Source organism: Syngnathus scovelli, chromosome 11 (assembly GCF_024217435.2).
Source record: "Syngnathus scovelli strain Florida chromosome 11, RoL_Ssco_1.2, whole genome shotgun sequence".
NCBI lineage: Eukaryota > Metazoa > Chordata > Actinopteri > Syngnathiformes > Syngnathidae > Syngnathus > Syngnathus scovelli.
Genome location: NC_090857.1, coordinates 12,107,458 through 12,134,051, shown reverse-complemented (window position 1 = coordinate 12,134,051; position 26,594 = coordinate 12,107,458). Strand labels below are relative to the sequence as shown.

Here is a 26,594-nt window from a genome sequence, read left to right as displayed (position 1 = left end):
ATTGTCGACCATCTGGCCATGACAGCATTTGTCAACTTTTAATTGAACATAAAAATAAAATGTGATACCTAAAAAAAAAAAAAAAACAGCCCAAAATGTGCAACCTTAATGAACTACATTAAAATAGCGTAGTATAGTAGGTCGATGTGTTCATCAAAAGTGAGGCAGAAAAAGTATATTTAAGATTATTGTAAGCCACTGTAACATCATGTACTGTTTGATCATAATCACTGTAGGAGGGAAAAAAACTTAAAAGTTATATGTTAATTTTTGCAATTGCAATTTGTTGTTCATATAAGGTTGAAATGTTTATTTTAAATGTTGGTTTAAGAAAATGAAATGTGCTAAAACTCTGTACTGCAGATTTTCACCAATTTCCCGACAATCATCGCCTGGTGTGTCCGGCGACCAGTCTCATTCTCACCCTCTCCCCGTCCTCCCACCCAGCACACAAATTTACCTTTTTTCCTTATCAGCACATGACTCTAATCAGCCATGAAAACAGTGGGAATATATCATATTGTTGCAAATAGGGCAGAGGAATCCTAATAGCGCCCCTCTATTAATAATGTATTGGAGCTGATTTCATTTGCCTTTATAATTAGGCCAGGTAATGAATCCCAGCAGGGGCGGTTGCGAAACCATTAAAGAGAAATCTCCGAGAGGCGGAGAACAGGTGGGGAAGCGAAGGGGTGGGTGGACTTGATATGCCTCAACCTCTCGAGAAGATTCTTCTTGTTTGTAGATTTTTTTTGGTGCCTTCCTAATTTCTTTTTGGCTGAACACTCTGCTGACTGACAGTCTAATTAGATTAGAGCTGCATGCTCTTTGGGCACATTAGGAGCGATGCAGCGGTGCATTTTAAACTGGCGGGAGGAGCAGCCTGTCAAAGCCACAGAAAAGGTGTTTATGCATGGCAGACGGGGCATTTAATTGCGCGCGCATGCGTCTGGGGACCGCCAACTGCATGAATATGATTGTTGCTGAGTGCATTTTGTTTGATTATTATTATTTCCCCCAAGGACATCATGTTTTTAGCTTTAGTTTTTTTCAGTCAACGGAATTACGCACAGTCTGTTTCCACAAAAATCGGTGGGGCAATTTGCCTTTTCCGAACCAGTGGTGCTCCAACCATCCTTACAGGAGAAACGTTTTTAGAAGGAGCCCCTAATCATCCGAATGGCAACTAAACATACTGTGATTATTATGTATGTATTTTTATTTATTTATTCATATTTTCCCAAGTCATTTATTTATTTATTTATTTATTTATTTATTTATTTATTTATTTATTTATTTATTTATTTATTTATTAAGGGCCCAAAAATAAGTGATTTTATGAATTATATATAATCGGCCTAAAAAAGAAATGCATACCAGTTGGGTCTAAATGTTTAGTTTGTTTTATTGGGGAGCCAATACGTTAAAAAATTAACAAATTAAGTTAGCATTGTATTTTGTAATTTTATGTTTCATTTGTTTTTTTATTTTCCTGTCTGCAATTCATTTTTTCCGTATTATCTCAGCTTTCTCATAATGCCACGGATTACTGACTTCCACATGTGCGTACCCCGTGGCATTATGTCCATCTAAAAAATACATAACATCATCGCACATCATCACATCATAAACAGCACGCCTGTCCCTCACCACATCTGTTATTGCAGCAGCGGCGCCGGGCATCGTGTCGCGACCATTCTGACTAGCGCACATTCCCGATGTCACAATGTTGATCGTAACAAGCGCCGCAATGGTCGTCCGGGGTTTTAAATCCATTGCAATGAAATGGGCTGTGAAATGGACATTAAAGCGTCGGGATTGCTGATGATTTCTCAAGGTCAGATGCCCATCCCCTGTGCGACTAAAGGGAACACAATCGGTTCATCTTTGCAATTTTCTTAGATGGCATGCGGCGGCTTCAGAGACAAATATCAAAAGTCCCTTTTTTGTTTGTTTGGTAAATGGAAAGTTGGCACAGACTGGGGGATATTCGAAAACACCTCGGCATGTCACCGTGGTCTCATTTCTTTTCTTTTTTTTCAGCCCATAAAATAATTGTGGTTCCCTCGGTTTTCCACCGAGCAGCTGATTGCGCACGGACTGCAGAGCACTGAGGGCAACATGTTTTTTACACAAGCAGTCAGCTTGTTTCTCCTGCTTGAAACTATTTTTAAAGGACAAACACACCCGTGAAAAAAAAAAAAATGGATATCTGTCAACATAAAATAGCGTCTGTGTTTTTACAAACATCTAATAAGCCTCAATTTAAACCAGTTATGATATTTTGCACTCGCAGTGTACATATTATTGGCACTCGTCTGGTTTCACATTGAGGCCGTCGGCCTGTCACCGCTGACGTAAAGTGCAAACACATTGGACGAGATTGGCCGGGAGAAAGGACAGAGATTGCGAAGATCGTGAGGAGATGTGTTATTTCCATCAGATTGTGATGTGGCAGCCGTTGTACGTTTGAAATGCATTAGCGCTAATAGCGCTGCCATTAGAGAGGGAAAGGGAAAAGGAAAGGGCTTGCTTGATGGCTTGACGAAACTGGCAAAAGGGAGTGACAAAGCCAGGCCAATAGGGAGAATGAGAATAGGGAATGAGAGGCGCCAAGGCAAAAAAGAGTAAAAGACGGAAACAAAGACGGCGCCGTCTTCCAGGCCATTTAGTGCAATCATCACTCGCTAATCAATCAGACCTTTCATCATCGGACGACGCAACTGCTCTTGTTCTTTCTCGCTGTCCTTCATGCCAGACAATTTTGTTGCTGTGGCTAACGGTGAACACTGACCCTTTGCTAATCATGGCAGTAAAGGACCAAGAATCGCTGCAAATAATAAGCATTTGCAAAAAAATATAGATGCCCACCTTTGAAAAGTTTATTATTGTCTATATTGATAGTTCAAAAATAAAATGTATATCATCCTAAACCACGTTCATACTTTTTCAAAAACATTCACATTAGCCTGACTAATAAATGACAGATTATTAGTTTTAGAGATTTAATAGCTATTCACTCACCAGGAGTGATCAAAACTTTTCTCTGCATCATCTTGAATTTTGCTCCAATGGTTTGCCAAAAAGTATGAACAAAGGATGAACCATAATGCGGATAATAAAGAGCAAAGCAGTAACTCAGCTTTTTATCGTTGAAAAGAGGAACACGTCACATTAAACAACAAATGCACAAATATAGCAAAAGATGAACTACACGACCTACTGAACGTACTGAAAAATAAATTCACATCGATTTGAGGTTCATTGAATACTTTCAATTATTCATAGGTGTTATTGTAAGTATGAATGCAAAAACTCTGCTTTAAATCCACTATTGGTGCGAAAGTGAGCAGGAAATTATCTGTTCATGTCAGCCCTGTGATTAACATGTGGACAGTCAAGCAGCATTTAGCGAACCCAAACATGATCAGTATTATCCCAACCCGTGGGTGGACATTTCACTTCCCAGCGATGTCCAGCTGCAGTATTTGACACTTGCTTTTAAGACTCCAATGTTCCCTTTGGAATTGTGACGTGACCTTAAGTACAAGGGGCTGAGAGTAGGAAGGAGGTGGAGGGCGGTTCACTTGACCTTTCAACGAGCCTCTGTTTGAGATAATTGGCCCTTCAGAAGGAGAAATTGTGTTGGCCACTCTAATACGATTTCCTCACAGCGACCAGCTCCATTAGTAACGCTATACATTAGTCACATATTCAGTGTGGTGAAATCTAAAGGAAAGAGCAGTTTGTCTTAGTTTCATTGTTCATTTTGTTTTGCTAATAACACCCTGAGTCATGACATTTCTTCTGAAAAATAAGGGATTTTATCGCCAAATGAGCTCATTCATCCATCTTCTAGACACCAGAGCACTTCTCATTAGTACATTGACAAAACCCACATACTCCACATAGGCCTGAGTGTGGATTCGAACCCAGAACCCCAGAACTGCGAGACAGACGTGCTAACCACCCAAACATTGTACTGCCTCAAACAAACATCTGCTGGATCTGTTCAATTATTTTATCCTGCTTGACCTCGTGCCCGAGTTGGTTCACAGCGGTTCCGCAATGTGAAGACGAGACGCAGACATCCTGCAGCAAAAATGTAGAAAAGAGTGATAGTGACCAAACATGTTGTGTCAGCAGCACCTCAATCAAGTCTATATAAACAATTCCAAGGAGCAGCGCTGTCTATTTCAAACTGTGATAAACATGGCTACATTTTGTAAACACAAATACTAAACACTGTCAATTTCCTCTCTTTTTTTCCGCCTGCTGAGTGTTTTAAGCAAGCCATAAACAGTGTTATCACTCATTCCCAAAACACAAAATGGACTTCCATCTGTTTTGTTCCTGGAAAGAAAATAATGGCAAGGGAACTGGCTACCTGAGGAAAATGACAAGCCGCTAGACGGTTAAGATGTTGTTTTTGTTTTATTCCAAAAGCCTTCTCTGCAGACTTTAGATCCTTTTGCTATGGTAATTATATGGAGAGGCCATTTTAATCTCCATTGTTAGTAGTTATTGGAATTTTTTGAAGTGCAACTCTTAACGGTAGAAATGCAGTGGAAAATGTGTGTACCCCGTTTAACTCATTCACTGTCATTGACGATTATAGACGTCAAATATCCATTTTAACTGGGCTGATTGTCAACATGTAGCAAATATTGAGTATATAAGCTTGTCATGAATAGAACCAGGAGAAAACTTTAGGTATCAGTGTGAGTTTAGCCAACTGTGATGCAAGTATGGACCCTCCAGCTGCCACCCATGTCTAAATCCCGTCGATCGATGACCCTGCCTCGCAGGAGATGACGATCAATAGGCAAGAGAAATCCAGCAAGCCGTGCCGCTGCTTTCCTTGATTTTAACATTTCTACACGCTCTCGCTCTCTCACACACATAGTCAACAACCATGAAATGTTATTTGAAAGGCTGAACCTGCGAACCCCCCTCACCCCTCCCTCTCTAGTCACAGCAGGGCAGCAAATAGCCCAGTGCCAATAAGATTTCGGGCCAGAATGTTCTAGGTCGGAACAAGTTATCAAACATTAAAATATAATAAAAAGCTTGCACAATGCGGATTTTACCATGTGTTGTCAGTCATAGTATGACATTTCAGGAAAAAAAAAATTCTACCTGTCAGATTCCAAATCAGCTCACAAGACTGCATCAAAAAGAGAGCTGTGTCTCAGTTTTGGTTACCTGAGCGAGTCATAATTATTAGAAATTGTGCAGGCAGCCATAATGTTGTGACTGGTAGATGTTTACAGCACTTATGAAGTGTTTGGTGGAGGAATACACAATTGTGATTATGCACTGGTTAAGCCGCGTCCTTGGTGCAGATTGTGCGCCAGCTGTGCACGCAATGTCAAAAGCAACCTTTCACTTGTCATTTCTATGTGAGGGACGGCAAGGAATCTGATGGAAGTGATTACGGGGTTGAAAATAACAGGTTTCCTTTTAGCCAAGGTTTGATTTTTGATTGGCCCATTCGGAGGCCTATACAGAGAGGGCAGGGTGCTGACTTACGTGCACTCTTTGGTCGAGCGGCGGTAAAATGACTGAGGGGAAACAAAAGTCAAAAGAAAAATATAATGCAATTTTCTGACTCATGGGAAATGGAAGTTTCAGACATTTTGTTTTGTGAATCATATGAAACTGCTTTAACGGGTCGCCAATGTGTTAGGTCCTGATCTCATTGTTTCATCACCACACTGTGATTTTTATGGTCGCTAAACCAAAAGTTGTTATAAGGTTAGCAAACAGCTAATAATGCAGACTAAAAATGATCAAAAGATTCTTGAAAGAAATGTAATTATCTGAAAGTGGGCAAACTTGCAAATTCAATATGGGATCAAATCATTCTTTCTCCCTAAGGTAAACAATTGCATTTGGGTTCCAGTGACATCTGAACTATTCAGTTACCTTTTTTGTCTCCCCCCAAGATCTGTGCCTTGTTTAGGGGGCGTTGGCGTTGCTTTATAAGCTTCCTGTTTATTTATTTATTTATTTATTTATTTATTTATTATCTGACACCATGTCCATGCAATGCGGCGAGCGATGCTATCTGCGTTAACACCCCGCTCCTCAATCGAGACCTGTCAGGCAACAATGGGATCGTAACGTTTTTCGGAGTGCAGCGGGACAAAGCCCTTCGTTCCTTATCGTCGTAGCTGTAGACGCATAAACGGATTCCGGTGCTTTTAATGAGGTGTCGAGCCTGGAAAGAAAGAGAAAACTGAAAAAAATATTTCATTCCGCTTGTTGTTTAGAAAGCGATTTAGATGTTCAATCTAGGCTTTATTTTGTGAATCGTGAAAATACATTTTTAATTGCGTGTATACAAATAGTTGAGTTTATGGAGGCCACTCAGTCGGGGCATTCCCCCCCGGCCCCTTTTTTTTCCAATGCATTTCAGTGGGTGTCAATTATTTTTGATTTTTGCCACCATCTCAATCCCCCGCACATAGCGAAGGTCCAATATGTATGAGAGTGACATGAATGAGACCTAATTAAAATTCCCTAAATGGCATTGGGGAAAGAGAGAGAGAGAGAAAAAAAAGATCATTTGGTAAAGAGCTTTCACATCTTCAACACACAGCCACACATTTGAAAAAAAAAATGCATCATAAGAAGCTCACTTTTACATGCTCTTGCACACATGTGATGTAATTAACTAGAAATGAGACCCTATTTTCCCCTTTTCTCCATTTGATGTTTCTTTTTCTTTCCTTTTTCTTTTTTCCATTTATTTTTCCTATCCACATAATTGTGTGTCTGAAATTGCATGTCAGTCATGTGTGAATGTTTTTCTGCATCTCAGGCAGCGGTGTGTGCATCCGTGCATGTGTGTGTGTGTGCGTGTTCAGTCTGGAGGCATGTTTTTTTTCCAACTTACCACTACACTGTGTGTCTGTGAGCCCACTAAACACAAACACCTTCTCATCTACCAAGTCATTGAAAATGTTCCACTAATCAAAAGCTAACGTTAATCATTCAAGAAAATCCCATGCAGCTCTGCTTACCATTTGGCTTTGATACGTCGCAGGGTGGTGACAAAAGTAGGATGTGACTGTTTCTGCATGATTGTGTGATCCTGCCGCTGCCAGCAGGTCATGTCATAGGTGGAGAATATAAGCGAGGGGAAAAATATTTGGTAAAAAAGACCCAATGATATGTCACAGTAGGGTGGAAGTGCAGAACAACATGTTAGAGGTAAACACACTACTAGAAATCCATTTGTACTTGATTTGTGTAACATCAGGATGATATTGGCTCAAACCTGACTAATTTGTAATTTAGCACCACTTTGATAGTTTTTTGTGAGTATGTTACTGTATCTGCTGGCTAATGAAGTGCACTAAATGAAAACATTTATTGTGTTTGATGTAATGTCAGCTTCCATTAGCCAACCTGGCGCCGGGAATCATTGTGAGGCCAGGCGAAAGGGTGTCGTTTGTGTGTGTGTGCACCTGCATGCATGTGCGCACCCCCCTAAGCGTTGCCAAGGTGCTGAGGAACGTGTTCTCTAATTATAAAATCATTAGCAGGTGTCCGGAGGAGATATGAATATGACTGTAATCTGTCTCCAGCCGTGATTGAGCGCTTGTCACACTCAAATGTCAAACCTTTCCACGTCGGCCTGTTGAGAAATCAGTTGATGTTGCAAACACGTGGCCGGGACATTGCAATATATACACGTAGGGTATATTTTTAATGGTGCGTTTACATGTGAGGAGTTTCATGATAATGCCGATTAAAAAGAAATAATAAAAAAATTGCTATAGGCAGCTGGTCAGATGGCCAAAAAAAAACAACATTGTAACCCTGCCAAGGAGACAGCCACATTTTGATCAAGAAAAGAGGGTCGGTTCCCACGGCAACAGTAGGCATCTTACCTGTGTGCTACTTGCTGCTGCTTTTGCTCAAATCAAAAATTGGTGAGGGGAGATTGGTGTTGAGTGTGGGGGGGGGGGGTTGTATTTGGAAAGATGGAGATAAGGCCCAGGGAGGAGGACAGATGGAGCAACCAGCGTTAAGAGATAAGTTAGATAACGTTGTATCATAAAGAAAAAGTGATGTAAGGGAAGCGAGGCCGGTATCATCTCCTGGTCCCCTCAGTGTTTGTCTACTATTTGGAGTGTGCGAGTCCACTCAGTATAATGGATTTAATTTATTGATAGCGTGTTGTGTGCCACTGGGAATTTGTAAGGCTTTGTGTGGATTTTAGTTGTGTGCCACTGCGAATTTGTATGGATTTGTGTGGATTGTGTGTGTCTGTGTCTGTGTGTGTGTGTGTGTGTGTGTGTAATATAGACTGTACTTTATAGAAAAAGAGAGTTTAACAGTCAGCCTGAAGAGTCAACGCAAAAACCGCAGAAAATGGACATCCTTTTGCAAAATGTTTTCTGTTTAGTGGGTAAAAAGAACATCCTCGATGGGGTTTTAGTTCAGCGACTTTTGTGTCAAAGAGAAACTCTGCAGTTACGCACTGTGAACTTGGAATAGGTGTAATGATCTGGGGTTTTCAAAATTGATAGGCAAAATAGAAAGAAATTGGGGTGCAACGTTCAAGAATAAAGATAGAATAGAAAAAATACATTGTAATAAACGAACTAAGCAAGACTAAATGACACAGTAAAGTCCAGTTATGTTTTGGGCTTCCATTTTCTGGGCTTCTTGGAAGTGAGGCCCTGGTCCAAGCAGGACTGGGCTGTGGATCAATCTTGCTGGCAGACTCAACAGCACTGCCACAGCGTCTCTCTCTTTCTCTTCCAGCACATCTCTCTTTGCAGAGGCTATTTTTAGTGCCTGGCAACCACCAACCCCGCCACCCCCTACCACACTTGCCACCCATCTCAATCTCCCCTCCTCCCAATTCATCCTCTTCACATCTCCCCGACCTCGGCCACCATTCTGACCCGGAGACTGAACCCAATGTACTCCCTGAGTGATCCGCTCTGATCCCCGAAGTGGCGTCCCCTTCCCCTCCTCTTCACAATTTCCTTCCTGATCTCTCCGACAAAGCCGGAAAGGTTCTTTGGAGATGTGTTGTCAGCCCTCCTTTTCCACGTCCGTCATCCACAGGCCACTCCACCCCATGTTTCGTATCGTTGGAGGTTTCGATAACACGGGCGCTTTTGTCGAGTTTGTTAGGAACCCGTTTGACGGCTGATTCTCAGATTAGCACTAGAGGTGAGCCAAGGCGGCCATATTGCAATGGAGAGGCTACTAAAGAGGAAACCCGGACTTTAGGTGAAGTCAGCAGGACTACCAACCACCTCCATTTCTCGGCCAGTTCGGTGCCCTTGAAGTCGTCAACTGCTAGCTCCCCCGTAAAGTGGACACCATGCCGGCGAATGACCTTTAAGAAGCTCGGCGGGGCTTCAGGTGCTGATTACTTAATGTATTCACCGAACGCAAACGGCAGATTCTAGTACCAATTTGAATGCTAAAGAACATACATGTGAGGCTACAACGATACAGGGTGGCTTTGGTTTATAATATTCCCAACATACGACATTTTGTGGTCACGCAAGGAACTTCCTGTCATTTACTACAACAAAAGTACAAATTGAGGATACGTACCAACAACGCCATTGGAAACCGAGTGACCCTTGTACACAAAATATGATAGCATCCAGAAGATCTTATTGGACATCCAGGACGTGATGTCATCTTCTAGCCTTACCATGACACGCCTTTCTCTCCATGATTTCACCTCACTTGATCCTTTTGATATTCAACCAAATTGTGCCTTTTTGTTGCATGTTAACATTTGTGCATGACTCAAAACCTTACCACACTTCAAGCAAAGCAATGTTTCCTTGAGGTCAGTAAACCTAATGCTAATGCTAATAAGTGCATCCAACAAAACTCAATGCAGCTTTGACCTCGCCTATCGGTCATAGGTTGAGATTCTTAGTTTATCAAATCCAAACTGCCATGCTTCATTCACCATCAAATCTGTCACATGACATGTTTGTCCAGTGTCCTATCACTGTTTCAACATTCATGGCATTAACTTGCCAAACACATTGCATCTATTTTCGGGGGCGTCCTCAGCAGCGACCTCTCTGTCGTTGCACATCACACTACTCCTGCTGTGTTCTGTGATGCCGATTATATTCTTGCATGTATATGATGGAATATAACCCTGACCGTTTCTCTCTCTCTCTCCTTGCTTACCCACTTCCAGGACTCGGGGCGGATATAGACACCTCTATATCTCCTCTCATCAGCTTGTCTTTTCACTCTTTCTTTTCTGCACAGGAGAATGCCATTTCATACTACGATTCCAAAGCGGATTCAGACTATGTGAGTACAGAACGAACTGCTTTAACCCCCTCCCCTCTTACCCAACGTCCTTCCTGCCTGCCTGCCCAATCCTACCAACCAACCAACCAACCAACCTAAAGTCCCGTCCCCTTACCCTGCATCTTGCCGTCAGTGAGCGCCATCTCTAGTGCGATGACGCTGCTTTGTGGTGAGGCAGTGTAGCAGAACGACGGCCCGTCCTACGTGCATGCATGTGACTCGGGCTGTTTTCCCCAAGGCCTTATTTCAAAAAGTTGCGAGTGGGTGGTAGTTGACCATAACCCTACAAACAATCAGGGGTCTGCTTAAGATCGTTGGAATTCAAATTGTCATATGGTAGTATGTCCTGTTCCACTGCAGCAAATTCCATACAGGTCAACTACCATGTGTTTGTTTTGGGCATTGCTGACACAGCTGTTTTTGTTTGTTTACCTGAATATCCCAGGCTAAAGTTTGATGAATCCCAAAAATGTTTAGACGGAACTGAGCAGAAGGGGATGAAGGGGGAGGTGAAGGAGTAATAAATCATGCTGCAAAATTCTCTTTTCATCCGCCACCACTTTGATTAATGACACGACACTTTAGGGCCTGTCAGCACATCTAATTGGAGAGCATCAGTCATCATTAACGCGGCATATACTCGGTGCGGGACACCCGTGACCCTTACTTTACTGACCCTGCCTTCGCCCAAAGCTAGAGGGGATGAAGTCATGCAGAGGTTGTGAAAACCGTAGTAGCCCACCCAGGGACTTCGTCAGCCCCGCCAATTAAGGCTTCACCAGTGGGGTGAAATTCAGGTGACTGTCAAGTAAGTATCTCTGCGACCTGTCCTGTGCTTTTTTACCCTTCCTGTTGCTCCTTTGATCACTTTACTCCTTATTATGTGAATTATTGCACAGGATTTTTGTATGATGAAGAAGCATGTGATGTCCGTATGCAATTATCAGATAATCAGCAAAGTGTGCAGAAGCTGGATAACCATCCTGGTCTTTTGAATCATGTGTTTCAGCAGGAAGACATATAAAACATTTGGCATGCAATGACCCATTGAGAGAGAAAAGTGCCTTTGCAGTAGCTTGTAAAAATCACTCTTACAACACACACCTCAGGATAATCTTGTCAAGGCATTGATTATCAGCCCTTTACTGACATTGTCCAGAATGCTTACATTTGGCCCGGTTATCAGTATGTGTGTACCCACTTTATTGTCACAACACACACACTGCACAAACAGTGACACACACTTAAGCTTAACATCAGTTAAGGAATGAAGGGAAGAATCTTCCAAATGTCATCTCTGGCCTCTTCAGCCATTTATGGAAGGGATAAAAAAAATAAACAAATCGGGTTAAGATTTGCGCATAACAGGTGGTAGGTGGTTGAAGAAAATGAACCAATCAGTCTTTGCTGCCTGCATTTATTCACTTGCTAATCAGATACTGCCTTCGTTAATTATGATTGGGACTCTTCTAAAGAAAGAATGAAAGGAGGAGGTAGGGGACTCTTTTCCTTGCCTGACATTGACAGAATTTATGTCAAGCTGCATAATCAACAAACATCATGGTGCTGATGTTATTAACCAATTCCCATGACTCACCCACTGAGATCACATTTCATTTATGATGGACAGAAAGTAACTTATTTTTATTTTATTGTGCAATCGATGAAAACATAGTTGTTCTCATTCGCTGTTTAGCAGACGTTTAAGTTCTATGGAAGACTCATACAACACAGGCCATTCTGCTGTTTTATTTTATTTTATTTTATTTTATTTTCCTGGTGTGGCCATCTAAGGCAAGTTACAGAAGTTTCTCTGGCTTGTGGTTGTTGGTCTTTCATGGCCACTTTGATACATCTCTTCAGGTGACTTTATTTGCGAACGTCTCCCCAGCTCATTCCAAAAAACCAGCTTGTAATTGCGTTTTAATAGACAATTAAAGCGGACCCATCAATCACCACCCTGCCGTGGACACGTGCTTCTTTTGATTTAAGGAAGCCCCCCCTTCCCCCAAAAAAAACAACAGGTTTTATCATGTCAGATCCAATTAACCTACGCTGCTTTATTAAAATATAAACAGCAACAATTCATACTGAATTATAATGTGCTTTTCTCCTGTAAGAAAGCAGGAGTTATAATCCAATCTGTTTCTTCTTAGATATGCATTTGGTCTAAACAAATGAAAGCTAATGGGGTATGACTAATAATGAGTGAAAAGAAGCTAAGGGCAACTTGCATTTGGGAGTGTATCTACGTGCTCAAAGCTAAAGCGCACACACACATTTCATTCGTCGTTGTTTAGTTAACAGACGCCATTGTGAACCGACCACCCACGTCTTTGTTTTATGGGGTTTGATCTGTAAACGGCTCCAGCTGGGCAATTTTTTGTTCTCTCGGCGTACTTCTAACAGGCTGCGTAAGAACTGGGAGCAGGCAATCAATTCAGAATAATTGCTCTACGGACCTACTGACATTTGTTGCTTAACAGAAAAGTGAATTAATTGTACTGAATGGGTGTTTTTGTTCGGACCACGTCAACAGCGGCCTTATGAAAACATTTCAGTGGCTTTACTGGATATCAAATTAAATCTAACTGTACTTCCTTTTGTGGGGCAGCATGGTGTACTAATGGACAGTTCTAAGAGTTCAAATCCAATTATTAACCTGGGTCACAAATAATTCACTCAACCTTGGGTAAAAGCAAACCTGCTCAAAATCCGCAGCTTAGGAGTAAGTGGGTTAAGGAAAAAATATGTATTTTTGTGCGTGTAGCATTTTTTTCTTGAACAGCTTAGTCACCATGCAAATTGCACCACTATTGAGAAACTTGGCTCTTTGGTCAAACAAAATGGCCGATCAATGGATCTAGCTCTGCTCTTATGCTACCGTACTTCCACGAGGTGTCAAAAAGTGGTATGGGTCAGTAATTTTGGTAGTCTTTTAGCAGAAACTGCACTTAAGCAGTGTTGATTCAATGTTACAAGCAGAGGGTTGTCTATTTTTATGACGGTATTTGTTATGTGGCGGCATAGACTCCAAACAAAAGCCCGTGTTTGCAGAACCAGAGGCACAGATGGGCCCTGACAGAATATGTCACCATATTTGCACATATTGCTGTATCTGCCTGCTTGTATTGTATGCTGATTTTTGTCTTGTGTATGTGTGCAGACGGAGGACGGAGAAGAGGAAAATCCACTGGAGAGCTCGACTTCTCTGGAGCTGGAATTTGTGGACGATCCCAATTTCAAAAACAAGGTCAACTACTCATCCAGCGCCGTGCAGATTCCGACCGACATCTACAAAGGCTGTAAGCATCCGAGCATTCGTTATTAGCACTCCGCTCGATGCTTTAATTTAGACGGCCTGACTTTTAACTCCGTTCATTAACATTAAATTGCTCTTCTCTGTCATAGCGAAAATAGATTCTAATCATAATGTTGACTTCCTTGCCTGGGAATTAACCCGCGGGGTTAAAAATGATAAACGTGCTACGTGACTTCTGCCATACTGTTTTGTGTGTTTTATGAGGCCAACTGTACACAGTTAAGTGCTCATCCTCTTACTTATTAAAAAAAGAACAAACACAATCACAACAACAAATCATCATTCTGAGCTACATGCTAAAAAGCACGAATAATGATTTGCAACCACTTTCTAACTATCTGGCACAAAAAGTAAAAGCAACTTATAAATTGCTACCCACGAGCTACATAATAGCTTCCAGCGCCAGCCAAATGGTTATGCAAAAATAATAAATAAATACTGTGGCATAACCACTAATATTTATAATTTGCTCCCTACAATTTAGTGCGACTAGTTACAATTTAGCTATATGAACATCTTAAAGAAAGCATTTTTTGAAGAATTGTTCACCATCTGGCAAAATGCTTCATTTAGAATTTAGCTTCCACCATAGTTCGTAACTGAAATTTTTGCTTGCAACCCAAGGCAAAAAAAAAAAAAAAATTGAAAAACTACTACCTACAAGCTACTATCCAGCACATCTAATCTTGAATATTATGTGCAGGCCAGGGCACATTTACATTCTGCATGTATTGTAATAAATACAGCAGCACGCGTTTAATCACTGCGGGAAACGCTTGCATTGTTGAATGAATGCTGTCGTAAGCACGGGCCGGATACAGCGACGGACATCTACATTTTAAAATGGCTCTTCACTCCTCATGGAATATGTTAGCTAAGCTTTAGCCTACTGCCCTTTCTGCATCCTAACATGATTGAACGTGACATATTGTCACTCACACCTGCTCTGCATAGACAAGGGCTCCCCTCCCTGTCACCATGATGCCCTTACCTTTTTATGCAGCTGCCAAATGGACAAATGGCAACCTGTCTGTCATCAACTTTCGACATTTTTTTTTTATCACTCAGAAAAAAGTCAAAGAACATGCAGACTGACAGTCATTTTCTTCCTGTCGTTTGGCTTTTGTTCGGGTCGTTGCCATCTTTGTGAAACAGGAACGTAGCACACCTGTCTGTAACAATGCCCCCCCAGCTGTGTCTCCAGACACATCTTGTCAGAAAGAGACAGTCGCTGTGCAGGCGGTGATTGGAGGGGGGGATGTCAGAGGCCGCGGCTAACTCACAATAGAGCAATCAGACCTACACATTGTTCCCGCAGCCATTTTGTGGCAGCTCCGCTTCCGCCGACTGAAGATATGAGTCAGAGAATAAAGGCCTTATGATTGAGCCTGCTAGTGACTTCAGGACTGGAGCGCTGCAGCGCATGGAATTGGTGTTTAGCTTCTGCTTTGAGGGAGGAGGCTTTAAAAAAAAATTGTTTACCGTGAGTGTAGTTTGCTTTCCTTCCGTTGGGGCCTTCTGCTGGGCTGCGATTGTTAATTGGAGAACAGGGTACGGGCTGTCCATTATGAAGAGTTGTGCTTGAGTTTAGGTGATTTTAGGACTGAAATAATCATGGGGGTAAACAAAAAGGCTTTTCAAAAAAGTTCTAACAAAACAAGAGGTCAAAATGTGTAACCACTTTGGGATTTTAGAATCTGGATTAAAATGCAAAAATGGCAACTTGATTTGATGCGATTTTGTTGTTCGTTTTCATGTGGCTGACAATTAGCCCAAAATCAGGCTCCAGTTTACTTACAACCACAATTAGAACAAAAGATATATGATCCTTGTTTATTGATAAAACCTCATTGGCAAGAATTTTAAAACCCAAGAAAATGCACACTGAAGCAAAAAAAAAATATATATATATATCCATCCATCCATTTTCTGAACCGCTTAGTCCCCACGGGGGTCGCGGGCGTGCTGGAGCCTATCCCAGCCGTCATCGGGCAGTAGGCGGGGGACACCCTGAATTGGTTGCCAGCCAATTGCAGGGCACACAGAGACAGACAACCAATCGCACTCACACTCACACCTAGGGACAATTTGGAGTCTTCAATCGGCCTACCAAGCATGTTTTTGGAATGTGGGAGGAAACCGGAGTGCCCGGAGAAAACCCACGCGGGCCCGGGGAGAACATGCAAACTCCACACAGGGAGGGCCGGAGGTGGAATCGAACCCGCACCCTCCTAACTGTGAGGCGGACGTGCTACCCAGTGCGCCACCGAGCCGCCCTATATATATATTATTTTACCTAATTTAAAAAAAAAAATTAAAAGTCAAGATGTTAAGCAAAGTGGTCAATTGGTCTATTAAGTTAGCACATATTACTAATGCAGTGTGTAAATGGACTGAACACAACAGTATAAATTACAGGTCGCAGGCAAACGGCTGAGTGTGACGGTGGACTGGGAGAGCGAGGGAAGGAGTGATTGAGGAAAAGATAGAAGAAATTGAAGTGAGAGAGAGTGAAACCGATGAGACACTTCAATAATAGAAACCATTTAGAGCAAGGGAATTTCTCCCCCCCTCTCCCTTTTCTTTCATTGTGATCCTTCCAGAAGCTAAATGAGGCGGCGTACGCGTCCTGGTTTGATTTGTCTGCCAGGCCCTGTGTCCATTTATTGAGATGGAGCGTGTTCCCTGAGCGCAGTAATGAACCATTTTATGATTCATTATCCCGCCGCCCATTCCCGCTGCCGAGCCTGCAAACTTTCTAATTAGCTCGGGTCAAACATTCATAATTTCCTTCTCGTCTTGTTTGCTTACGACCGAGTGGACGCAACGACGATAGATAAGTGCAAATGCAAGAAATGGCTTTTATTTGCCCCGTGTGATTGGTACAGACGCGGCCTGGAAACGACTACAGACAAGCGCGCTCCTAATATCATCTTCAACATAATCAGTTTGTAAATGCAAAAGAACAATCACCGAAGCTAATGTTAATGTGCAAAAAAAAAATATCTCTTATTATTCTTCGGCTCGATCTTACTGCAATTGCAGCCAAAACTCGATTGGGTGCTTGAGCTTTTTTCTCCTCCCAAACACTCCAAATATTGAAATTGTTTCGATAAAAGGCATGGCCTCCAATCACTTCTTAGTGTCTCGTAATTGAATAGCGCTGATGTTCTTCGCTATCACAGCATCTAGTGAAGTGAGTCTCAAAGTGATAAGTGGTACATGAAATAATCACGAGATTAATAAAAATGCCTTTTACATTATTTAAAACATGAAATACAATAAAACAATACATTTCCTCATACATAGGATTAACAGGACCCTGTCCCAGCTGACGTTTGTATGTACAGTGCTGATAGTGCCTGACTCCAAGAATGTTTTATATGACAATAAATAGTCACAGCTCTCAGCGGAGAATCAAAGTGGTGCTTGATTAGCTTGGGGGGGAAAAAAAATGTACGAGTTGTCACATGAGTCGACCGCAATGTCTCTCAGGAGACAAAAATATGTTTGTTTTTTTCATGCACATCAGCATTGTTTCTGAAAAAAGAAACACGATAATGAGACGAGTTAGTGTGCTGGCTGGCAGCGTATATTTGTTTGGCACGCCGCGGGTTCCTCTGGCTCTGGAGGAAACCTCCTCCCCTGTCATGCTGCTCACGCCTCGCTGGAGATACAACTCAAGCCCTCTTAGCATCAAACCAGAATTAAACCTACGTTGTAGGGGGGTGATGGAAGTAGACGGGTAAAGAAAATACGTTTGAAACCAAATAGAGGTGAGCAAAAAGTCTTCTCATCCACCACTGCAGCTGTGGCCATTGAAGGGGCACTATCGTTTACCTGCACACTAATTAAAACGGCAAACTTCACTTAACCGGCTCACAACTGGCACTTTGTTATTTGTGCTTCTTTTTTTTTTTTTTAATTGGAGGAATTACTGGGAGGTGTGTGGCAAATTAAGTAAACATATCCTCCCGTGAGATTAGTATCTTGAAACCCTGTTTTCCTCCGTGACATATTAATGAGAAGCTAAAAGCACTGCAGCTTTGGTTTCTGACAAGGAGAAGAAACGCGTGCAGTCTCAAGCTCTCACTCAGTTCTTTGAGGACTTTTTATACACAGTGGAACATAGTTTAGGGATTATGTCCTGTCAACTATTCATTATTGATTCTCAAAACTATCAATCTTTACTGGAAGTCCCACGGAGCTTCAGCAGCTCATCAAAATTGGTGCAAGTATGCTATAATTATTGATCCCTCTGGTATTTTGTGGAAAGAATATTAGAAAAAAACTGGAAAGTGTTTCTTAAATGGTGAAAGAAAGTGCATAACGTGTCTTCTTTAAGATATCCATCAACATGAGTCAACAATGACTTGATTGTGGTTGGCTGCTGACATTTATTCATTCCCTGTGTTTTTGCGTATTTGCCGTAATTACAGCCATTTGACTGCCGGCTTTGTTTTTAAGCAATCCGCTGAGGGGGGGGGGAGTCGACAGAAATATTTATCGTGAGGTTGAAATTAAGCCGTCTCCATGTCCACGTGAACCAACGTAAACAACACAGAGCTGTCTACACATGTAAACTACTACAGCGGCTAATGGCCCCGACTCTTCCTTAGTGACTGGGCTAATAGCTTTAGCTCCATTACCGTTATGGATTTGTGAGCAGGGCCCACTTTGTGTGTGCAGCTCTCTTGATATATTACACCACGCCGTGCTCTGTGAATACAGCAGATTCATGCAGCTATTTGTGTGATGTTATATTAATACGGAGCATAAGGCGCATATCTGTTTGGATGGCTCTTTATCTCAGATATATCGGTGTGAATAATGTGTATAAGAAGGAAGGAAGGGGGTGGCGGTCACGGGAAGGAAGGCGACGAGAGGTGTTGAAGAACGATCTCAAGCGGAGACGCTCCATAAATCCCGTTCGCTTAACGCTTTTGTGGCGTGGTGCCGCATAAAAGGGGGCAAAGCCAAGGGTGCTCCAAACGTCAGGGGAGCGCTACGCTGATGAATTACCTTTTAAAGATAGCACACGTGGCAGGAGGGGGCGGCGCACTTCATGTGTGCCTGGGTGAACGTGCAATTCACCCTCCAGGTGGGGAATTTGTCTTTTTATCAACTGTCCAGAGAAGTCAGGGCATATCCTGGCTGAATAAATCAAAGAGAATTAGCTTACTGCGTTGTCAGATCTCCGGCTCGCCCTGTTTTTCCTGAAGCAGCCTCCTGCAGGGTCTTTATGTGTGTGGACTGACAGCAAAGGTAGCTCATAGCGGCATACAATGTGACCTATTTTAGCCAGAAGATAAACAGTCACCTCGGTGTGTGTTTTTGAGACAGAAACATGAGCTGACCACAACCTGACTGGAAGAGCACACAAACAGCATCCTTGCTAGAAGAACATTTTCCAGGTGGTTTCATTGGAACCGTTCATTTCTATTCAGTCAAGTGAATAAAAATTATTCTAAATTATTCTATTTCACTTAATTTAATTACATAATGCAATACAGTTTCGTATAATATTCTGTAATGTTATATAATATATATTTTTCTTTACTTTTTATTTTATTATTTTATTGTATTTATTTATTTATTTTATTTATAAATGTCCCACAGGCCGAATATGGAAGACATCACATCTGTAATGCTATAAGTCAACGTAGTTTAAACAGCAATGGTGGGATGTCTCTTTGCCCTTGGCCAGTGTGGGACGGCTATCATTTCAGACTCTGTGGCTCTCTTTAGATAAGAGACCAGCTGGGACTTGACAGCACGCAGGCTGTGATAACTGCTGCTTAAAGGATAATACTTTTACACGTGTTAATCAGATGACTGGCTGACCGCTGCCTGAGAAATGCGTGGACCAGGTGAAATTGAAACGTGAGCTTCAGCTTTCTGATCTCCTGGAAATAAGCATGAGTGAAATCTTTTCACTGGTGTGGCTTGGATGTAAAATGTGTTCTTCAGAGAATTTTAAAGGAAAATTCAGATGCACATATATCACCTGCAATTGATCAAGCTCACTTATGCCAAGGCTGTAAATCCTCTTGCTACATCTTTCTACAGTGACTAAAGTTATCTTGAGTAGCTTGCCAAAGAGTGAGCCGTAATGGAAAAGCGTCGAAGAAGCTGCTAATGATCACGGCTGAGCCAAATTGGAGCTTTTGGGTTCATGTGCCTTGCAACTAAAACTGATTTGAGTGACTTATTTCATCGGCCGAGCCAGTTTCCGTTTTAATCAGGTACCCATTAAAACCCGATTGCATTCGCCATTGAACTTAATGGTAACTGCGCACAGTAAAGCTCTTCATTGTGTGTGTGTGTGTGTGTGTGTGAGAGAAGAAGATGCAATATATCTGACCTCATGATTTGGATGTGATGCTATTAAGCCGCTAAAACCTTATCCTTTAAATCATACTCACCCACTCGAAGTAAATGCAGAGATGGCATGCCCCCCCCAACAAGTGTGCAAACACACACACACACACACACACACACACACACACACACGCTTCCAGTGACATTCGACCTCTTCCAAGGTAATCTCGTATTTCTCCTCGGCGACCGTTCGGAGGTCAGCCAGATTAGACTGATGTCCTGCGAGATGGCCATCGTCACCTTGTGCGCTTACGTATGCGGCCGCCAAGGTCGTTCTAGAATCTTTGCGAGTCTATAAAATGAGAACTATTTACCTATGTATTTATGAATATGCACAGACAACTTGAAGTTTCTCTCTATTCATACAATCAAGATTGTAATGTTCTTTTAATTTCATTGTTTACTAAATTGAGTCTTACAAGCAATGTCATGGTGTCGTGTCCTCAGCTCCGGTGATCCTAAACGAGTTGAACTGGACGCAGGCGCTGGAGCGTGTTTTCATCGAGAACCGTCGAGATGACAGCTCCCTCCGCTGGCAGGTGTTTGGCAGTGCCACGGGCGTGACACGCTACTATCCAGGTAAGTGGCGGCGATGGTGAAGCAACAGAGCAGTACGCCCCTATAACTCAGTGCCCGATAACGTTTAAATTGACCGCCGGACTCCTCAGCAGAGCAATTTCTTATCAGATGGCACTACTGGTAACTGGATAGGGGGAATGAAATTATGACTTTGATGTAATCTGAGGTGAAATATCCTACAGTGCAGCGGACAACATCCGTTTTATTTTTCAGCCACGCCATGGAGAGCTCCCAACAAGATTGACCTCTACGACGTGCGCCGCAGGCCATGGTAAGTGGTGTCTTTATGGGCTTTCCGGTGTCTTTTGTCAACACGTGGCCAATTCTTGAAAACAAGTAGGCATTTTAAACAACATTGAGATGCGTACAGAACAGTAAGTGAGTTTATAGGTGTGACCAGCCACTTGGTCCAATATGATTGTGTATATGATGCATGCTTTAAAATACACTTGATCTTTATTTTATTTTGTATTTCATTCCATGTCTTTGTTTGTTTAATTTTGTATTATATTTGTCAACTACTTTTATTTTATATTACATTTTTACATTTATATTATTTTATTTTATATATTTAAGATTTTAACTTGTCTTTTATTTTGTACGAGTTTTATTTTTTATTACCGTATTTGCCGGTGTATTGGTCGACCTTTTTCGATCCAAAATCGACCGAAAAAAATCGACCTCGACTTATACACCGAGTCATAAAATTTAACTTCGTATTCATCGCTTCAAATGTGATGGTAACCAAGGCTGTTTCTCATGCATCTCATTGTGCGTGGGTGTGCGTCCGTCAGGCTCATCAAACAGCGAGAAACTGAATCATTATAAAGCGTTCGTCGCATTAACACGCATCCTCAGCAACAATGTCAAATATTCTCACCTCAATAACGGACATCGAAAGCCAGGCAGCGACGATGACTGCTAGGGGGAAGTACTGGGTATTGAGCGAATGTGCGAGTCATCGCGCGTCAAGCAACGACAATAACTACCGGTACGTAAGCATTCAATCGCCATGTATAAATGAATGTCGTTGGCACTTAGAAAATATTCGCCAAACTTGGCCAGACTTCCAGGGGAAGAGGCCGAATTTTCACTTGTTCTGGCCGACCGGAGGAACCAGCCGAGGCGGACACTTTACGGCGGTTGAGTCGTTGGCACTTAGAAAATATTCGCCAAACTTGGCCGGACTTCCAGGGGAAGAGGCCGAATTTTCACTTGTGGTGGCCGACACGGGGAACCAGCCGAGGCGGACACTTTACGGCGGTTGAGTCGTTCGCACTTTGAAAATATTTGCCAAACTTGGCCAGACTTCCAGGGGAAGAGGCCGAATTTTCACATGTGGTGGCCGACATGGGGAACCAGCCGAGGCGGACACTTTACGGCGGTTGAGTCGTTGGCACTTAGAAAATATTCGCCAAACTTGGCCGGACTTCCAGGGGAAGAGGCCGAATTTTGACTTGTTCTGGCCGACATGGGGAACCAGCCGAGGCGGACTCTTTATGGCGCAAGAGCCGTTGGCACTTAGAAAATTTGAACCGGGCGGCGTGCGCGAGTGCGCGGCCCGCTGGAAGTCGAATGAGGTTCCGCGATTTCATCCGCGGTGCTTATAAAGTGCCGATCCGCTCGGCCGGAGCTATTTTCGGCCACCCGGCGCGTGTGCACGGCCTCCCGGCTGTGCCGGGCGGCGTGCGCGAGCTCGCCGGCTGCTGGAAGTCGAATGAGGCTCCGCAATCTCCTCCGCGGTGCTGATAAACAGCCGATCCGCTCCGCGGGAGGTATTCCCGGCCACTTGGCGCGTGCGCATGGCCTCCCGGATGTGCCGGGCGGCGTGCGCGAGCTCGCCAGCTACTGGAAGTCGAATGAGGCTCTGCGATCTCCTCCGCGGTGCTTATTATTATTATTGCTTATTATTATTATAATTAACATTATTGGTGCTTCGCTCCCCTCCCTGAAGGACATTTACACCTCCCATCTCGCCCGCAAGGCAACCTCGATTGCCAGAGATGTGAGTCACCCGGCTCACTCTTTGTTTGACCTTCTGCCCTCTGGGAAGAGGTACAGGAGCCTGCGCTCCCGCACCACCAGACTCGCCAACAGCTTCTTTCTCCAGGCTGTTAGGGCCCTGAACTCGCTACCCCCTTCTGCGTAGCGTGCGGCACTGTTGCGCTATTTTCGGGAATGTCTGCTGTACGCGCACTTGCTCCTTTTTTTTTCTGCTCCTCTTATTTATTTATTTATTGTTGTGTTATTTATTCATTATTTATTCAGCACGCTTTTGTTATACTTGTTTACTTGTTTGTCTGTTGTGAACCATGTCTTGTCACCGTGGGATAGGGGGGAACGAAATTTCTGTTTCTTTGTGTGTCTTTGGCATGTGGAGAAATTGACAATAAAGCTGACTTTGACTTTGACTTTGAAAAAATAAAGAGCCGGTCCGCTCGGCGGGAGCTATTTCCGGCCACTTGGCGCGTGTGCACGGCCTCCCGGTGGTGCCGGGCGGCGTGCGCGAGTGCGCTGGCCGCTGGAAGTCGAATGAGGCTCCGCGATCTCCTCCACGGTGCTTATAAAGTGCCGATCCGCTCGGCTTGGAGCTATTTCCGGCCTCCCGGTGGTGCCGGGCGGCGTGCGCGAGCTCGCCGGCCGCTGGAAGTCGAATGAGGCTCCGCGATCTCCTCCGCGGTGCTTATAAACAGCCGCATGCGCATGGCCTCCCGGAATTTGAACACATTTCGTCAATAAATTTCGCATATTGAATTTTGTAGTTTAATATAATGCAACAATTGAGCTCGATTTATACAAAGGATATATCATAAAATCGTAAATTTCCGTCGAATTTTAGGGGGTCGACCTATACACCGAGTCGACTTATACACCGGCAAATACAGTATTTCATCTTATCATTTTATTTGGTATCATTTATTTATTTATTTATTTATTTATTTATTTATTTATTTATTTATTTATTTACAGCTTATCTCATCCATCTTCCTCTATTGAGTTCTTAACTCACTGCAGGCACATATCAAACAAGTAACTAAAAAATAATAATAATAAATGAAAAGTCCTTGGCATTAATAGTGACTTATGGTTGACAACTTTTATTCAGTGTTGTCCTGACCTGTCGTTGTCTCACTCAGCGATGATATAGAACACATTGTCTCCTGTTAATAAAAACAACGGCACATAACAGAGAAGTTTTAGCTTCTAAAGCGGCAAACTGTTTTCTTTGTGGTACTCAGCTGGTTTACGTTATGGCACAAGGTGGTGCGGCGGGCCGCATGGCATCTTCCAGTCCACGAAGCTCAATCCACCTGACACTGTCACATCGACTTTGCGGCGGGCGCACTGCCTTGTTGCCTGGTTACTGGCCGGAGTGAAGTGGACACAACAGTGACAGCAATGTTGATTGCACCTGACCTCCTTTTCCGCCTCGTCTCAGCTTGAGTGGCTGTTTGGGGTCAAACAAACAGGAGATCACTGAGTTTGCATAGAACTAACCCTCCCCAAAAACTATATAATACAGTATAAATCACAGTTGTCAAACTCAAGGCCCGGAGCCAGATACGGCCCGCAGTATCATTTTATGTGGCCCACGAAGAAAAATTGTGTATCGAATTCATATGTCAATACTAAAATAACATTGCTTTTACTTTAAAAAAGTAGATATTGCTAGTAGTTTTTATTATCATTCATGTTTTAAATATTTGAAAACAAATATATTGGTCTCTATTTTGAAAACTAGTTATTCATCAGTTTGTTGTGTAGCCGATACAATAACTAAGATGGCACGTTCATACATTTATTTGGGTTGACAATTTTAATGGCCCTCCGAAGGAAACGATGCGGCCCGTACCAAAAATAAATTTGACACCCCTGGTATAGATTAAAACAAATTCCAATTCCATTGTAATCAGCTCTGTGAGAAAGTCTCCCCTGTGCTAAAACGCAGTGTTCCAAACAAAGCTTTACATCAGTGAACAAGTGGAAAAAACCCAAAACAAGACTACTGTGTGATCTGTCAGCATGTCGTGTTCTGCGACAGCACTTTTGACAGCACGACAGGGGGAGAAACACGACCTGAAACCAGATGAAGAGGGAGGAAGGGAGGGATAGGTGTTGCTGACAAGGTGAGGGAAGTGCGGAACACCTTGTCAGCAACCTGTACCCTTGCTTTCGTCCACCTCCTCTGGTTTTCTGCTATTACCTTGACTAGAGTTGCAGGTGAGCTGGTTGCTTGCACCCTAGAGTAGTCGCCAGTCAATCACGGAGCACATATGGACAACCATTTGCATTCACATTCAACAATTTAGAGACTTCAATACGTCTGATTAAAATTGAATATGAATTTTGATTTTGAGAAAAGGCTGGAGAACATGCAAAAGGCTTGACCAAAGATTCCAAGCAAGAACTGAGGCCGGCGTGCTAACCACTTCCTTAAAGTGCTGCCTTTCCTTTGGTTCTCTGTTATTATTTCTCTCAAGATAGGTTCACCTTTGATGATCACTATTCCCTGTTGCCTAGCAACCCAGCAATGCTGAGCGAATGTCACCCCATGTCAGGCCGTGCTTGTGTGATTACGGTCTCTAACTGTTCTCTTAACTGCCACTCTGCTGACCCCATGTCGGGCAGTGCACGACTATAATATTACATGTACGTACTGTAACGCTAAATAAATACATCTGACCTTGTCAATCAACAGTGACGTTTTATAAAACCTTGCATTGGATCACCTTCCTTTAAATGGGATGATGCACCTTACTGTGTGTCTGCTATACTAGCATTTCAAGCAGTAGGGGAATTTATACACTTGAGGAAAAAAAATCTCTAAAATGAATAACCTGCTTTAGTGTTTGCACACAAAGCGAATGTTGGTATTTTGCTCTCCCATGTTGACACTGTAAAAGTAAAACACCACCGGTTACACAAATATAATAGTGGCAAACACATTACAAACAAGTGCCACATGCCACACACAATCATTTTGAGACATCCCACAAATTGACCTTTGCTGACTTTAACTTCAAGGGAGGAAAAATGCTTTCAAAAATTCTACAACTATACAATTTTAGGCCTGACTGAATCACCCTAAACACACCATGCGGGATAATCAATGAGGGTAATCTTGCAGAGAAATCCGATCATACCTTTACTAACTAACTCATTGTTGATGCCCTCAATGTGTCTCAATGCACGTGTGAAAGCCCCAAATTCTCTACTGCCCCTGATTCATCATTCCCAAAATAAAAACATGTAAATATGTCCACAAACACTCTTAGTCATCAACGCAAAGTGTGAGAAATAAACGACAGACAACATCTTTTCTCCTGCAGGCGCCGTCCTCCTATATTTTTATCTTAATTCAATCTTTATTCGCCTGCCACATCCACAGGAGCACTAAAAGTGCAGCAGTCCATAAAATAATAAGCCCATCAGCACAGCACAAATCCATGCAAACACACACACAGACTTAGACACACAGCCATTGGAAAGTAGTCTTACTGTGTTATCGTAATTCTCTTCTCCCATTGCCACGTGATTAGACTGCACGCATATAGCATACACATCCGTGTTCATGCCACGTAGCAAATTTGCACATTATTCCAGTGGACACAGTCGATGTTCTATAAAAGCCGCGACATATTTGTATAGTACATCACGTGTTGTTGTCGTGAAGGTGAATGCCGCCAGCCTGACATTTAATGTTAAAATCTATACAATTGTGACACGCGTTCCTTGCTCTGCCTCCAGTAAGGTCCACAAATAAGGTTTGCAGTGAGCATAGTGGGGGGAAAAATTAAATGTGTTGTGCACTTGCCGAAATAAAAAAATAAAAAATAAATAAAATTATCAAGCAGGAATAAACCGAATATGTAATGTGGCTCCTTGGGGGTCATAGTAGAAGTTTATTTGAGGGTTTCTAATTACCGTAACATGAGTGTTAATTTCTGGGAGTCCGTCTATTTCAATTTGCATTATATGTTAGCTGAACGAG

General features: G+C 42.6%; 1 protein-coding gene across 2 annotated transcripts in view; it reads left to right on the top strand.

Moving 5' to 3' along the window:
* Window positions 1-26,594, top strand: part of cacna2d2a (calcium channel, voltage-dependent, alpha 2/delta subunit 2a) — a 105,769-nt gene that overhangs the window by 55,435 nt on the left and 23,740 nt on the right. For both annotated transcript variants that reach the window (XM_049733437.2, XM_049733436.2), the window contains exons 5-8: window positions 10,276-10,320; window positions 13,487-13,625; window positions 20,471-20,602; window positions 20,816-20,873. In XM_049733437.2, coding sequence (XP_049589394.1) covers window positions 10,276-10,320; window positions 13,487-13,625; window positions 20,471-20,602; window positions 20,816-20,873 — 374 coding nt within the window. The remainder of the gene's footprint in view (window positions 1-10,275; window positions 10,321-13,486; window positions 13,626-20,470; window positions 20,603-20,815; window positions 20,874-26,594) is intronic.